The 17,945-nt window shown below is 40.1% G+C and overlaps 1 protein-coding gene across 1 annotated transcript in view; it reads right to left on the reverse strand.

Annotated features, from left to right (window-relative positions):
- Positions 1-17,945, reverse strand: part of LOC308330806 (contactin-associated protein-like 5) — a gene marked incomplete at its 5' end in the record, with an annotated part of 128,416 nt that overhangs the window by 76,195 nt on the left and 34,276 nt on the right. Inside the window, 2 exons of the mRNA XM_080785861.1 lie at positions 151-344; positions 7,314-7,424. Coding sequence (XP_080641987.1) covers positions 151-344; positions 7,314-7,424 — 305 coding nt within the window. The remainder of the gene's footprint in view (positions 1-150; positions 345-7,313; positions 7,425-17,945) is intronic.

Here is a 17,945-nt window from a genome sequence, read left to right on the forward strand (position 1 = left end):
GAGCTCAGTGTCGTGATCTTCATATATGGAGACGGCCATATATAGAGAAGCTACTGAAAAACAACTCCTGACAGCACATTCTATCATTATCTAGCATGGGCAAAATAATCTACCATATGACATGAATGGCCAAACAGAACAGAGACTCACCCCTACTCCGTCCTCCTGCCGGTGTTGTTTCCAGGCCCGGCCCGTATCGCTGTAGAGCAGCAGGAAGCTACTGACCCAGTCCGAGCTGTCGTAGCGCCCCTGTGTGGCCACAGCTGTCACCTCCACCCTGTCCCCGAGGTCCAGCTGCAGCCAGGGCTGTGCGTCTGTCAGCATTGGAGACCAGCCGCCTGCTCCTGATGAGGACAGAGATGCAAACAACCACGGTTAGATTTGTAACGGAGCAGGGGTGGCATTGCAGTGGCTGTAACGCAATGTTGTGCCGAAAAGAGAGCGGAGCCAAAAGGCAAAGCTCTCGATATACCGAGGAATCTTCGTTCTTACTCTAACCTATGGCCATGAAGTGTGGGTCATGACCGAAAGAATAAGATTGCGGATACAAGCGACCAAAATTGACACTGACTGGCATCTGTGAAAGACTCTGGTAGAACTGCTGCTAGTAGTAGGTCCAAGGAAGAGCTAAGTTTAAGTGATATAAAACATGATTAGGCTGTGAGATAATTTTATGTGTTTTAAATCATGCGTATAGGTTTCTATAAATATTATATTATATATATTATTAATATTATTATTATATTATACCTGCAGTGTGAGTGTGTTTTATGTGAATGGCTGTGATTGGTTCCAGCACTTCTGGAGGGACAATTAAAAGGCAGGTTTCCCAGCTTTCCTGAAACTACCTGCTCTATAAGGAAACTCAGCTTGAACACACAATACACATGCAGCACTGACCAGATGGTACATAGCAACTGTTATTTCAGTGCGTGTGTCACTCTTGCATTTGCAGTGCACAAGCATTTGTGTGTGTACAGTATGTGTTCTCAACTGTGTGTGCATACATCACATCTGCGTGACTATATGTATATAGACCTTCCTGTATAGTGTATACAGGAAGTGTATGAGTGAGTGAGAGAGCGTGCGTGCCTGTGTGTGTGAAATAGCTGACACAGTGAATAATACATTATAAATTGAAAGTGTTTAGGATTCTCTAATACTTGTGCTTCTTATACTGTAGCTCTACTGTGAGTTATATAAATAGTTAGACAATAGACACTACATACTTAACTAAAAATCACACCCGTGTGAAGTCAGGGGCGCTCTTATCATGCTACAGTATTAGGTGACGTAATGATGATGTAAAAAAAAGGTATCAAAAAATGGGATTTAATGTTTGTGTTAGGGACAAGATGACATACATTTTCCCTTCATCATCAATGGCGTTTTTAAAACAAACATTGAACTAAAAACAAACATAAAACCTATATATAGGAGGGGCTAGCGCCCCTCAAAAAATGACAAAACAGACATTATAATGTATTGAAGGTAGTATTGCATAGATACTACTACACTAGACAGGGACTACAGATGAAATGTAGCTTTGGCTAACTCTGGCCCATTTACATTGATGTGAAAACTGACATGTTGATTAATGAGCGTTGTCCCTGTCAAATAAATAAAGAAATAAATAGAGCCCGACCGATATACATAATTTTGGCGAACATATCTACCATTATTTTGCTCGGTATTGAGTCGTCCAATGTGTCCCATTTCAACCTGGCGTCATTGCGACGGCAGGTCGCACACACACACACACACACACACACACACACACACACACACACACACACACACAGAACACTGTCTACGCCCACAATAAATGCCTTTCACTGTGTTGCGAGGCCATTGAATTGAACCAGTTGAATCACTTGGGTTGACTTGGGTCGACAGGCAACAGGACATAATATAACACAGCTGGGGGCGAACGCTGAAACCGTCTCGTCCCGTCACAACTCTTTGGTGTGGTTTGGGCTTTAGATGTTTGTTTAGGGCTTAAGTGGTTAAATTGGTTAAAATAGAAACATTAACCAAATCAAACATTATGCACTATTTCACAATATATACAGGGTTAAGACTAACCAAAATCAGGATTGACAGAAAAAATTTCGTACAGTTACAGCTGAGGACAAGTAAGGCCCTAGTGTCTTCACACAGACAAATTCGACTAATTTCAAGGATTTATTTCTCTCTTCTTCAATAAATTCAAGAAAGCTACATCAGAGACTTATATCCTCCACCAAAAAACTGACAGTGAAAAGTAATTTAGTTCTGCACAGTCTCTGCCCTCTCCCATCGCAATGTAGCTACAGTGATGATCAACCCATGGGAGATTGCTTCATCTCTGATCTATTGATTTATTGCTCTGGATTTCAAACTTTGGGGTTTATCTTCTGAGCAGAAGTGGAGTGGAAAATGCTCCCCTTTTTTCCATGTCATTTTAAAGGGTCTTACGGCCAAGCAGACGCAATACGAATATAAGTTATATTGTTCCTTGCAAAAGTGCAATAGGAAATGTCAACTGAAATACATTGGTCCATAACTGTGGATCTAGATGATTATATTGTCTGAACAATCCTAATTATCAGCATCACAATAACAACAATGAATATTTGGTGGGTGGGCCCCACTTACAATATCCTCACGGTTGACAATTACAATATCTTACAATATCCCCACAGGTTGAGAACCGTCGCCGTGCTATGGGCTTTCCATGCGGTTTGCTTTTGTATTAAAGCTGTCAGGGTTGCCCCTGACAGCTTTAATACAAAAGCAAACCGTTGCAAACCGGTTGCTCATCCCATCTGCAGCTGTGGGTATTTCACAGAGGCCAGAAATAATGATCTGGGTCCCGGCCCCCGCATTCTGTATGTCTGGGTTTTCTATATTTATGTCCAGTGGATCCGGAGACTTTTTTCACCTTGCCATCCACGAATGCAACGCCAGCCTACTTTGTCCTCAGCCCACTTGTGCGGCGGCATGTTTTTATGAATTCAGTGACATGATTAAAGCATGTATAGATACTGTAGACATCGTGAGCTCCATAAGATGAGTTGAAGACCCCCTCCCCCCTCAGGCTCCCCCAGCTATCAAGCAGAAGAAGCAGGTCAGCTCCGGCAGAAAGGTTCATTACTCAGCCGCGGCTGTGCAGGACTGGGGAGAGAAACAACACCATAGGAGTGAGATGAGCGAGGAATAGCAAACCAGGACTCCTCGGTGTATGTGTGTGTACTGTGTGTAGAGGAAGCATCATTTACGCTCGGATACCCCCTGGGGAGCCGGGGTAATACTGTTTGTAACCAGCACAGACGGTGAAGGTTGACCATAGTTTAAATTAAACAGACTACAGAAGATGTTTTTGAGTGACAGGGCACGGACGTGACTGCATGCATAGCATTTGCTGAATACACAATTTCCCGTCCTGTCCCATTTTTATTATTTCTTCCTCCTCGGGCCCGACGAACGCCTGGGCCTATCACGAGGCTGGGCTTCCCCTGACCTAGTCGGGATAACCCTGTGTCCTTGGTGAGGCTGCTTATTGGCCAAAGTAAGAATTATTATTTCCCTCTGGAGATCCCCTGAGAAGAACCGTGGCCCTGATGCACTGTTGCACTGAGACGTTTTAATAAGCAAGCAGGTATATGGTGGAAAGTAACTATGAGCACATTTACTCAATACTGTACTTAAATACATATTTGGATTGGATTATTATAATTTTTTTGCTTTGCTCCATTTCTTGTAGCCTATTTACATTTAGTTGATCCACAAGATCAAAATGCTTGCCATTTTACAGTGAATTCATCTGCTTTTTGGGCGGGATAAAATGTTGTAAACAGGCACTTGTAAAAGAGTATGTTTTATGTTTTGGTATTGTTACTCTTATTCAAGTAGTACTTTATCCACCACTGTTTCTCATGGACCCAAACCCAGCACTGTTGAGGCATTTTAATTTTAATAAGCAAACAGAGGCCCTTGATTGACTCACGGTACCATGAGTGTAGCTTTGTCCATAACCAGCTAGGACTCCAGAGAGATGTTGGATAGAAGCACATTCATAAATTAGTTATAACTCAATATTATGGGGAGATGATGAGAGCCTACTGTAATCTGCCTCATTCTGTTTGTTATTAATTATTATGTATAATGTATAGCATAAATTAACGGTCAAGCCGGAACTGGAATTTCAGTGATGAAAATGAGCACCAAGGTCATTCCAAAGAGGCAGCATTGTGAGCTTGTACATCTATCTACACTCTACAGTGTCCCGGAGGTACAACGCAGGTATCAGCATTCTATTTGTGAGACGGATTGCATACAGTAATATATTTTCTGTACTAGACATTACATATGGTTGCTGTTGGGCAGAAACCTCTTATCTCCATATTCTAACATTTTTGGTGTTTTTCCCCCCCTAAATGAATGCCCTAAATGGTCATACATTACAAACGTATCAAAAGTAGCAGATCTACAAGCTCAAAACTCAGCGTGAGACAATATTGTACTGCAGGAACCAGCAACAATAACCAATGAAGACGGGACCATTCACACCGGTGACAAAAAAGGAGCCAAATACAAAAATACAACACCTTTGTTTTCACCTCTAGCACACTCAAGTTGATTCCCTTCCCCTATTTGCATGTAATGTAAATGTACTTAAATAAAATCCACCAAATTTGTAACCCGCCTCCACCAAACATATGGATATTGCCCTACAGTACTTGTGTGACAGGCCCTTTTCACTGTAATTTAATTTCAGAAGGCCACAGCAAACACTGGTTACATGAGAACATATACTGATCCAGACATGATCCTGACCGGTTCAGTGGCCTTAGAGTGGTTAGAGTGTCTACCCTGAGATTGGGAGGTCGAGGTTCAAGCCGCCGGTCGAGTCATACAAAAGGCTATGAAAAAATATACCCTAAGCCTCCGTGCTTGGCATTCAGCATCAGGGTTGGATCAGGGGAAGAAGTCCCTGCGACATGCTAGAGTCATGTCCATTGTGTGCACTTGTACATCATGTGACATACTATACTAGCATCATATCCAGGGGGTGTACTTGTACATCAAGCTGCCTCACGCTATACAGAAACAGCAGATACTGTAGTCTCCATGCAGGACCAATGGGCCAAATGGTTCGGGAACCAAAGGTTCCCAAGGCTACTTACTTATTTACCTTCTGGTTCAGAAGTACAGCTACTTCTACCATCTCCTTCTTCCAGCCCTACTACTGTATGTACTAGGGATGGAAATAGGCACATAAAACAAAATACCCTTTCTCATGGTAACAAAATGCCCCTATACATATCCCCATGTTTATCATAATTACCTTGATGAAGGCTATTACCAAATCTAAGCACATGATCCCTGGCTTCCCGATTTGCGGGGTGAACGTTGGGTGAAAATAGCCAGTCTACAAGCTCACAAGTCAACAACAAATGACAACATGCGTTTTCATGACTGGTGGTGTGCCTTTCTGCTGTCACATAACCCCAAGTCTGCATGCCGCAGGTGTTGATAGGGGCATCTACTTATGCAAATCAACAACATGCATCTAACTGAAGAACAGCTGGCTTTCATCATCTGGCTCACTGTGAGCTAAAAAGTCAAGTAGCCTCCGCATGTTTTATGAAGCCCACATCTATTTTTCATCGGCTCTATACTCACGAACAAAAAGTAAGAAGAATCTAAGAAATGTTTTGTGAATTGAGCTTCGCAAGGAAGAGAGAGATCGTGCCGAAACATATGGCAGGTATATATAAATAACTGTACTAAAAATTACATAGTATACTCGTTAATACTCATAACGTGGATTCACTTCAGCGTCAGTGAATCCACGTTATGAGTCTAGCCAGCACAGAACATTTTGGGCATTTTGAATACCGTGGTCAGTTTAGCTGGCTGTATAAAACAGTATTTCTGAGAGTTCCTTGGAGTAGCTATCCCTGTTTTGTCGTTTTGTTCCAGGTTTACAGGTTTTCAAATGTATAAAATGTATACAAAATCTTTTGAAAATAGCCGATCAGCAGACACATTTTATTTATTCAAAATGTGTTGCTCAACATACACTAAGCTAAGTAAGCATACTGTACATTGGCACACACAAAATTACCACTACTATTTGTCATTTCAGTGGAAAATGTAGGTGGAATGGGACAGATATTCAATATGACAATAGCAAATATAGAGTCATTCCATAATGGCCATGCATGCACTGCTGCAGATGGACATGAGCTAGGGGACTGAGTCAATGGGCCGTTTAAACGGTGACAGGTCCTAATGTTGAGGCTTCACCCAACCAATGCTAATGGGGTGTGTCTGATTGCCATATTCAGTGTGTGTGTGTGTGTGTGTGTGTGTGCGTGTGTGTGTGTGTGTGTGTACACACACACACACACACACACGCGCACACACGCACGCACGCACGCACGCACGCACGCACGCACGCACGCACGCACGCACGCACGCACGCAGTCGGCAGGAGCCTCATATTCAATTTCAAACCTTTTGTGTGTTTTGGGGAATTAATGCCCTAGTTGATCAAACAGATGCTATCAACCTAATTATTCTGTAAAAGAGAAAGAAAAAGACAAACTTATTCAATAGCAGTGCAGTGAATTCACAACAACAATAACATAAATCATGGTCTGACAGGAAAATAGACTCCTGCACACCCAAAGTGGTTTAGAATTCAGTAATGATCCTTCTCGCAAAGTTTTCCCTTCAGGAGTCAGAAAATATTACTTCTAAATTGCCTGCAGATCAATAATGATAATGTGTGTGTGTGTGTGTGTGTGTGTGTGTGTGTGTGTGTGTGTGTGTGTGCCATTCATATTCCATACGTGTGTTTGTGCATTTGCGATTGTGTGCGTGTTCCAGGATCCTTTATAAAATAATAAGGTCATTAATAAATATCAATTGCAATTGCAATTCAAAATAAAATAAAATAAACTGTGAACCAAGATTAAATGTCAACCTTAAATCCGCGTGGCAATACTATTCCCTCACGTCTCCAACTCATATGGTGTTTTACAGCTTGTACATCAGAATGAACCACTATGACCTTGGGCAATGATGTGAAGTAATGGATGACAGGAGTTATGCTTAATGCATACTAAATTACGCACGATCCCCGCCGCACATCTACACACAGATCAACTACGGTTCTCAAATGGTTCTTTAAAAGGCTCTAGTGGTTCCATGAAGTGTAGAGGGTAAAAAGGAGTGGATCTGAAGGCTCAGGTGGCAGTTGGCACATTAAAAATTTCTGTGTTTTACATATGTAAATCAGGCTTATTGTTCTTTCTGCTCACCGTCTCTTCTGTTGAGCCTACCAAATCGGGCAGCGTTGCCAGCCGAGGACTGAGACGAGCCCTGGAAGGAGGCCTCGGGCAGCACAGACACCAAGGGGCCATCGCAGTTATCTGGGGAGACAGGAGAAGTGACAGCCCCATTATTATTGCACATCTAAACACATAATTCATTCATCCATGCGGTCGGTCGGTCGCCTCGACAATACCATCGCCAATGAACTCCTCAAGTGTGTCTCGCAGCTGTCTCCGTAGAATGACGGACGGCACCCGGCTATTAGGACGAAGATAAACAACTTTCCAGTTACCTTGACAAATGGCGCAGAGTAGGAAAGCATGCAAAAAAAATTATATGAAAGGCTTCTTCATTAAAAGTCTGTAAGATAAAGGCAAGCTGGGGGGGAAGACAAACGCCTGAAAGAATGGTATGGTGAAAGGGAGATATCAAACTTGTGCAGATGAAATACAGTATCTATTTTTTCTTTCATCTATACAGCTCTGTTGCCTTTCATGCAGTGTGGGCTGTATATAATCCAGGACTTCATAATCAGTCACCATTGGCATTCATGTTCTTCAAGCCTCTTCTGTTCTCTGGCCAAAGATGGAAAGTTAAAAGAATAGCCCCTTGAAAGCACTATTCACCCAGAGCCATCTATCATACTGTACTGTACACATGCTACAGATCGCAGCTCAGCAGCGCATATCAATAGAAAGCTTTCTTCATGTGGAGCCAAATGGCACATTCATATAATTAAACTAATTTTGCACCATGCTGCAGATTTCTCTAGGGGAGCCTGTCCTTAAGGGGCTGTAGAGTCACTTTATGCACAACTGAAGCCCTTCAGATGACCGGCTGTAAACTGAGGATGAAGGGTTTGAAGACGCAACGGTTTGGTCCGAAGGGAGGAAAAGCTGTCGCTTCAATCTACCATTGTTGGGAGACAAAGTCATTTTCAGTTTAGAGAAAATCAACAAACAATCACCAGCTAGCTCAGATATGTTTTTCTTTTGTTTTTGCCCTTTCCGTTAGTGTGTGTGTGTGTGTGTGTGTGTGTGTGTGTGTGTGTGTGTGTGTGTGTGTGTTCACAGTACATAACTAGAACTGCACTCTGCCGAGTGCATACTTGCTTGTTGCACACTAGTAGGCCATAAAATTGGATTGGATTGGATAAATGGCCAACTAGTGTGCAAGCAGAGCGCGCAAGTACTTTCGACCGCTGTAAACTGTCACATCTCAGTATCTCTGTGAAGGAACGTTTGAAATGTATAATCATTAGGTGTAACTATTTGCTACGTACCTACTTTTTTACAGAAAAATAAATCATTGATATGTGATGAAAAAAAAGGTATATAAACTGAATTAAAATATATTATACAGTATAATTATTTTATTACTTATTGTATATTGTCAATTGTTTTAAATGTATTTCATTTTGGACTATAGTGATATTAATACTAAATCATGATCAGAGTAATATGTGTCTCTAAAATATACATGATCTAAAGTACTTCCGAAATCTGTAGTTGGATTTGTATTTAATTGTTTAAAGCCTAATCTTGACATGAAGGTCTTTATAGTTCTATCTTTTTCAGTATAATGGTCTTCATTGAAATCTCCTATTATCATAATTGCAGAAGTCGGAGATGATAGATACTTTACCATGTTTTTGTGAAATGTGTTTAATTTCGAAAGGTCTGGGACCAGATTACACATTACGTCATCGTTGAGAGCTGGGACCAGAGTACATGGTGTCAATGGTGTGTATATGTATGACTAGCTCTCAGTGATGACGTAAGCTAAATGGTCATCTGTGTAATCTGGTCCCAGCAAACCAGGCACAGATTTACAAATTACAAATTTCAACTACATATAGAGTATGTAGTTGTAATTTGATTAGCAGTATACTATGGTTACTTGGTGCCAGAAAGTGACAGCGTCAACCATTTTTTTGTGTATGCAAATCTGTGCCTGGTTTGCTGGGACCAGATTACACATTACGTCATCGTTGAGAGCTGGGACCAGAGTACATGATGTGTATATGTATGACTAGCTCTCAGTGATGACGTAAGAGAAATGGTCATCTGTGTAATCTGGTCCCAGCAAACCAGGCACAGATTTACTTACACAGAAAAGTGGTTGACGCTGTCACGTTGAAGAGACCGAGCGAAATTATTACTTGCGCGCTCTGCTTGCGCAAGTAATGAATTGATTTAGAACGGTGTGAAACAAACAAAAACAAAATCACAACTCCTAATTGAACTGATGATGTTGCTTTATTTCCACTTAGTTCTGTTGTTTCTGCCCTTTTCTCACAGCCACAGTAGGGAGAGGGAGTGTGCACCAGAAGGATTTATCGTGGCGTTAATGTTCCTTCCTTGTGTCTTATGTGATTTCCGATCGCACTTCACACAAACGTGTGTGAAGTGAGGGGCGCTCTTATCACCATACATCACATGCCATACTCAGCCAATCAAATAATTTCCATGGTACACACTACATACAGACAGACAGTGACACACGAAGCTGGGCACCCTCAAAAAGGACTTGTGATTTATTGCCGTAGTTCTCAAAGTAGTAGTAGACCCCCAAATCGGGTGATAATTGTTACCGACTGTTATTCCAACACACTAGCCCAGTCGCCAGAAGGAGTAGGACAAAGGATCTACGACCTCCCGGTGGGGGCTCCTAACTGGAGTCAGTAGGGTACAACAGCAGTGGGAACACACAGAAATGTGTGTGGGGAGGAAATAACAAAATAAATAAATATAGTGGTAAAAACTAAAGCATCTTTTATGCTATTTTATGCTATCTTTTATACCTTTATCAACCAAATATATAAACATAAATATGGGGCCCAATATGCCTCACTGCTTGGCTCTCAGCATCAAGGGTTGGAGGTAAGTCCCTGTGACATACTAGCGTCATGTCCAGGGGGTGTACTACATCAAGATGCCTTCCCCTGTATAGGCCACATGGCTCGGCATTAATGCTTACCTTATCATAACTAAAATAAAAGTACGTATGGATCTTACCAAATCTAACATTTTTAGAAAACATGAACAAATGAAACAAAAAGAGAAAGGCTACCCACCCCTATACTAACAAGGCTGTGTACACTTACTTAACAAACCCACGTTAACACTGGCAAAGATAAAACAGTGGCAAAAAACTGAGGACAGGTGTGGAACTGGAACTGGAGACAGACAGCTTCATAGTGGAGTCCACCAACACACAAGCCAATCAGCAGCCTTCTTCCACCTAATAGTCAACCACTCACATTCAGTCACCAAACACACCAGCTGGTAGTCTATCAGAAAGCCTCTATGAACAGCAGCCATATCAGAAAGTGGTTTCCTTACTTCCTTCACAGGTCTTACCAATTATACTAATTAAGAGTTCAAGTTCTCAAACATTTTTTTAATTGCAAGGACCCCCATAACTCTGGGAGTGTAAAATGGGTCCATTTGGTCACACACACACACACACACACACACACACACACACACACACACACACACACACACACACACACACACACACACACACACACACACACACACACACACACACACACACACACACACACACACACACACACACACACACACACACACACACACACACACACACACACAGCAATGAATCAAATAAATTAGACCATTACAGAGAATTAATTAATAATGACACCAGCAAATAGATAGAGTAGCAGTGTATTATATGACAACAATAAATAAAATAATATACTGTACTGAAAAGAGAAAAAAACGAACAACTTATTATCTGCCAGAAAAGCGCAAATAGCAACACACAATAAATAATAATGATAGAAACAATTATAGGCTAACACAGAAGACATAATTAACTATGAAGAATTTTCCTGACTGTCCAATATTCACGTTAATAGAGTTTCATCGATCGACAACGTTGGTACGTCTTTGTATAAGTCCTGACAACGGTATAGTCCAATGGAAATCGTTACAACGTCACCAACATTTCATTGTCATCCGACCACACACGTTGATGCTGGCACACCAACATCAGGTGGCAACGAGTGACAATCGAACAGTCGACTCACTTATAATTTTTTAGCTTGTCAGTATGGAGGAAAGGGACGGTCAGGATGTGCTGTTTTTGTCATTATTATTATTATTATTTTATTATGATTATAGGATGTTCAGAAGCTCTTCTGGTATGAAGGAAAGCTCACAAACAGAATGTAGACACTAACGAGAGGTAGATCTGGACGCTGAGCCGGCTGAATATGACATGCATGCATTTGAATGCATCATTCTAATGTAAAACAGTAGTTCTCTCTTTGTGCTCATAGTTGTGAACTTGGAAGATCTGCTATTTTTGAATAGAACCAATGCTACAGCACATGATGCATGCAGTTGTTGTTCCCCCGACCACCGATTTTGGAAACATCATTGTAGTTGAACTTTTTTGGAATTATTGTTTTAAATTATTGCTGCGTCAATCAATGCAGAGGAACCAAAAACAGACTATTACTTGTACTTTTACTTTATTGTGTACTCTAAAGATGTACAGTAAGAATGAATGTCTTTAATCTTGGATCATCTTGAAGTGGTTATAATAAGCTCTCAACAAACCCTCCTTATAATCTGTTCAGTTGTTTTATTACAGATATGAAAGACGGACTAATTTAATAACAGTATAGATAACAGCCTTCTAGAGCAGTGATTCTCACAACGTTTTAACTTCAGGGACCCCTATGATTTTTTACCTCTGGGATATTTCACTTTTAAAAAGGGTAATTTTATCATTTACTTTTGTGAACACCCAGGCAGTTTTTATGTTGCTCGATTCAGTATTTAGAATATTTTCATACATGCCTCCTTCCTATAAAAACCCATTTAAACTTCAAACTACATTTTAACCATGATAGGTTCATCGAATCTATCATGGTTAAAATAGTGTGTCTAATAAAATATAAAATATATAAATACAGAATCAAGCAACTGCAAAGCAAAACTGTCCGATAGGCTCCCAAAAGCCTGAGCAGTGAGCTTGTAGATCTGCTATTTGCAACCAAACAAAATGGTCTTTTTAGTTCTTTAGGATCTATTCTCCACTAGTAATTTTTTTTTATTGAAATGTCAATATATTTAGTCTTAAGTCCATTTAGTTTTTTATTTAGTTTGTCAGTGAAACAAATAGTTTTATAAAAATGAAATCAACACTCCAGGGACCCCTATCAAAACGCACAGTTCATATGCTGTAGCAAGAATTGTACCCGTTTTTCCGTGTTTTCCTTCCACCAAAAAACATGCATGTTTTGGATACACTCCTAGCCAGCCAATGCCCTTGACCAAAATGCACTGGCCTTAGAGCTGGTGCTGGTCCCTGTAGAATGGCTGCCCAGTGCCCATTGCTCCTAATGGTCAGGATGGCAAAGGACACATCCCAGGTAATTTAGTTGGCATTAATTATACCTAACATCACATATTATATTTCCTGTTCCTGTTCTATTTATTACTATTTATGTAGCAGATAGGAATTTAGCCTACATACAGTATGTACTCATATTTGGGTGGACTTGTGTGGGAATGATCCATTTAGCTGCTGGAACTCAGTACATGGCCTTGTTGGTAGACTTTATTCAGCTCAATATATTCATTTTCAATGAAAGGGTTGCATTTATTTTGGACGCGTGGAGAAATTGAGGGACGACAACGTAAACATATTTTTTGTCCCATGAAATGGTCACGCACTCGTTTCGTGCACACGCCCGTGGCTGACTAGACCTACATTATAATTGCAGTCCATTTACAACACACAGGAACACATGCATCTCTTCACTCACAGCTCTCCTTATATGAACTGGCAGCAGCCTTTTACGCACAGGTGAGCAAGACTGCACCATTCACAGGGGTGTTCTAAAACATACCATACATACAAAAACAATATAAAAAATATATAATATAAATATTATACATGAATATCCAATAACCCACACAAGCATCAAAAGGCTCAATTGAACTACTACACGATACTATACTCTCCCTACAGGCTACAGCATAAATGTGATGTGGTTTTATGTCATTATAAAAGTACAATTACCCCTTTCTGCCATCCTGACTTGGTCCAGCCCAATTACACTGGCCACAGAACAGAAACATTACCTACTGCACTTCCCTATTGCATTTGTATTGGTCACTATTGCACTCGCCTCTCAGGATGACCAAACATTTGTCTCTATAGGTGGGACTGATTAGCTGAGTGGCCAGCCTGCATGACAGGAAACAACTTAAATTAAATCATTCAGTTAAAAGGTATTCAATAAACAATAAAATAATGAATGTGCAAAATACAACTGTGCCATTTAATAAAGCACATATGCTGTGTGAATATGATTCAACAAATTGCGCAATTAATTAGATCAGTAATGTATTTGTTTACTTGCTGTGTCATATCTGCCCTGTGAAATATTTGATTCCAAAACACAAATAGAAATGTCATTGTTATTCATATGTTCCTATGTTCAATGCCAAAACATAATTCAATTGTTAAACGCAATTATTTATATGGCATTTAATCGTCAACTTGAATGTTGTATTGGTGACAGCCCTATCCACATTCTTCCCATGTGGAACTTGAGATCCACACGATTAGACGTATTTTAACAGGGAAGATCAGACAACACAAACAAAACAAACACAGCATGCAGATGTTCCCGCCCACATCCAAACTCGCTAGGCCACGAGAGTGGGTGAAATAAAAATACAAAGAATTGATTCATCATTCTGAAGCATGGCAATGTCATTCCAACTGCTCAGCCTCAGGCGCTGTGAAACTGCAATGAATTTGACTGGAACTTAGCCATTCATTGGAATGCTCTCTGAAAATCTGTCAGCACAAGCTCGGAAACAAAGACTCACAAAACCATATCTCAATGCAACTTGCTTAATTGCTGCCACAATAAAGACAGACATAATTTGGTACAAACCAAAGCTCAAATGATTTCTGCCCGTCTTGATCAAACTTCAAACAGCTTCAAACAGCTCATACCTGTTACAGTATATGCACACAGCGCATGTCACAACACATTGTTTTATCAGTGGCTTCATCTTATTGTGTACCTAGGTTCTGATTTATCAAACATTTTGGGTTCAGGTCACACCTGGTCACCACGGCACCTCGGAATTACATTGGCACTAGACCTACGTAAATATGAGAATCTTCCCCCTAAGATACAGTATATACAGTAGATACACAGTAGATATACAGAAGATACAGTATAGGAAAATGTGAGAGAATATCAATTCCCATTAGGACAGATTGAAACTAATTATTATACTTGGCGTTTAACCACTTAAAACACAGCATCCCTATTCTGGGGTGAACATTCACCAAAAATGGCGGATTTAGAAGCTCACAACGCGTCAGAACGTGATGCGTTGTGAGCTTGCCTTGTAGATCTGCTATATTTGGTCAAGAGACTTGGTGCAAGTGGCATTGATTCCACATATATAAAAGTATTCTGAGGAACCCTAGGGTGCCACGTACGGCACCCACTTTGACAAACCATGAGCTAAACCATCTGTTGACACCTATCTGTATTGACCATGTCATGTGGTCACTAGACACCGAGCGTACTCTTAACTGCACACTGATACAGAAGCACACTAAAGAGTTCTAAAGGTTAACTTATTCAGATATCCTTAATACCCTCATAAAACAATGCCCATAATCTTTAACTGAAGGACAACAATGTCAGAATGGCATTTTCCATTTCTGACATCAGAACAGTGAACAGTGTATATCCCTATCACACAAATTACAGCCTCCTATAATGTTACAGAGGGAGTAGTTACATGAAACATATCACAATATGTGACAGCTCAGTCAAGATATGACAATTTGGTTCTTAATCTTTATAGACCACAGAGATGACCGGCCGCTAATGCTATCCATATTAACACATTTCTACATTTCACGCCTCCTCGTTTAGGACAATTAACCTGCCAAATGAATCAATAATATGAATTATTTTATTGAGACTGAGAGGCAGGTAGGTTAATGTCGGATAGAAACCTCTTATCTCCATATTAAAAAAAAAAAATCACCTTACTTACTATACTACAACATCAAAAGTAGCAGATCTACAAGCTCCAAATGCGTCACCAAGTGACACGTTTTGAGCTTGTCGATCTTCTACTTTTGCCGTTTTTGAATTTGAATTGTGAAAAGTAACAGTCTTGGACATAATGACATTTCCACCCGACAAAGACGATATGACGATTTATTCTCAGTGGAGCTGGTGCATTACACAGAAAGCAAAAGCATAGGAACTAGACAATAAAATGAAGCTATGAGAAACTAAACACCTACAAACCTGTGATGTGACAAGATGATTATGATTATGATTCTGAGAAAAGACCACTATTTAACCGAATGGGTCCTTATCCTCTGAGATGAGGAAGATGAGGAAGTGAGAGTCAACAGCTTGCTGATAAACATTACGGCAAGACATTTGGGACAAATAACAGTGTGAACTAATAGCAGATATGCTACTGACAACATACCTACGAAATAATTCATTTTGGTGCAGATGCAAAGGGTTAAAAAAAACATTTTTGACAGAACTCTCCTTTCAGAGGCAGTTACGTCACAGCATGGAGCACAGTAAAAACAGTGCAGCAGCCTGGACACTTTTAGTGTCAAAGAAAAAAATTAACTTCTTATGTGTTTCTGAATATTTTTAGTTTTACCCAGATGCCAAAGGTGAAAGATTAAAATGATCAATTTAATAATAGGCTCCTCTATTCAAACACGACTCCAATATCTCAATATCTGTGTAGGTGCGACACAGCATCATGGGTTTAAAGTTTAAACATATTATCTTATAATATTGCTATACAACTCACATTCACAACGTGAACTACTGCTATGGAGTGCAGAGTAACGTTTTGGTAAGCAATGCATACTGTATAGTGAACGAATTATGTGGGAAGAGATGGAACGATATGACAAACTGGTTTATTATAAATGTCTTTGTCCTTGTGATGTGATGCAAGGCTAAGTGGGCAGACAGAAAGTTGGGATATTACCATTTACAACTGTGAAAAATACACCCACATAACAACCAGCATTTGTCATGCTAAATAAATGGTGCAAGATCTTAGCATCTATGCAACTGCAAAACAATTTATTTTACATTGATACAAGTCACACACCTAAGGATAAATTGTTGTTTACCCATAATGATGTTCACAGTTTGTTGAAATTCACATAAATGCATAGATGCAACAGGTGACGGAATGATCGTTACACCCATTAAAATAGTGCTTACTTTACACCTACAGTGATGTAAATAGGTTTTCAATGCAATGAGTCCCGGGATGCAGGGATGGTCTTTTAGATGAGTCCTAGGGACATTTTATGAGTCCCACTTCAACGACGTTAGGAGTCATATTTTGCCATTTTTACAAATTGCAGCATTTAACTCCCATTTAATTTTATATGGTTATAATGTGGTTATATTAATGTAGAAAACAGAAGAAATAATTATTATAACTAACGCTAGCATAAAAAAATAGTACAGTAGTACAGTAGTGCATCCCGTGGATGCAGAGGTAGTTGTTTTATTGCGTCCCTTAACTATAAACTGCGTTTCGGGATGCAAGATGCACCCTATTTTAATCTCTGCACCTGCACATACAAATACGGCAGTGCTTTCTTTACTCTTAAGTGGTTACACATCTGTACCTGGAGAAATTATGTCAGGGGTTTATCTCTCCCTGACCCTGGCCATTAGCTAATGTATAACAAAACTGGCAGAACTCAACAATGTGACAGTTTTGTGCCACATAATTACACTCCCTGAAATGTAATATATAATTGGAAGCATTTGTGTGAGTGCAAAAAATTGCTTATGTGTGACCTTTTTACTTCCCTTTATCTGGTTATTCTAGTAAAGTTGGTACACTAGTCGGTATAGCACTCTGTATAACGGAAAGTAGGTGCCATGTACGTAGCGTGAAAATAGAAATAGAAATGCATTGCCTACATTGCTTTCATGACATTAAATTATGGCAGTCCTGTCCGAGTGTCTGACAAAGGCTCAATGGTGTTGGATAGTTGTGCAGTTATTTTCTTTATCCCACGATTTTGCAACCCATTTTTTCACCCAGTGTCAATTGTCTAATCGTGGGCGCTACACTTCCTCTGCCAACCTGGGGGGGCAGCGGACTGACCTCATGCTTCCTTCTATGCATGAGGAGTCCAAGCTGCTTCTTTTCACCTGACGGGAGAGTTTCCTCAGCCGGATGTAGCGCATGGAAGGAACACGTTATTCCAACCAGTTCCTTTCCCCTCCATCAGTTCTTTAATGTGCAGTTCAACACAGTATCATGTAGGCATGTAACAATTTATCGGAAATCGATTACAATTAATTCAAACAATTTAGACAATTAGACAATTTCAAACGATTTAATTAAATAAAATATTGGATCTTCGTAAAATAATATGTTTTCAGTCATTTGATACTGTATTGAAAAGAGGAAAAATAAAACACAGTATAGAGTGTATGCGCATGCTTAAAGTGAGTGGCAAAGCAACAGGCAAAGTGAGTTTAACATTGTTTAACGTTGTTTAATGCAATCAGATAGGAC

Source organism: Protomyctophum bolini (genome assembly GCF_963924005.1).
Source record: "Protomyctophum bolini genome assembly, chromosome: 16".
NCBI classification, from domain to species: Eukaryota; Metazoa; Chordata; class Actinopteri; order Myctophiformes; family Myctophidae; genus Protomyctophum; species Protomyctophum bolini.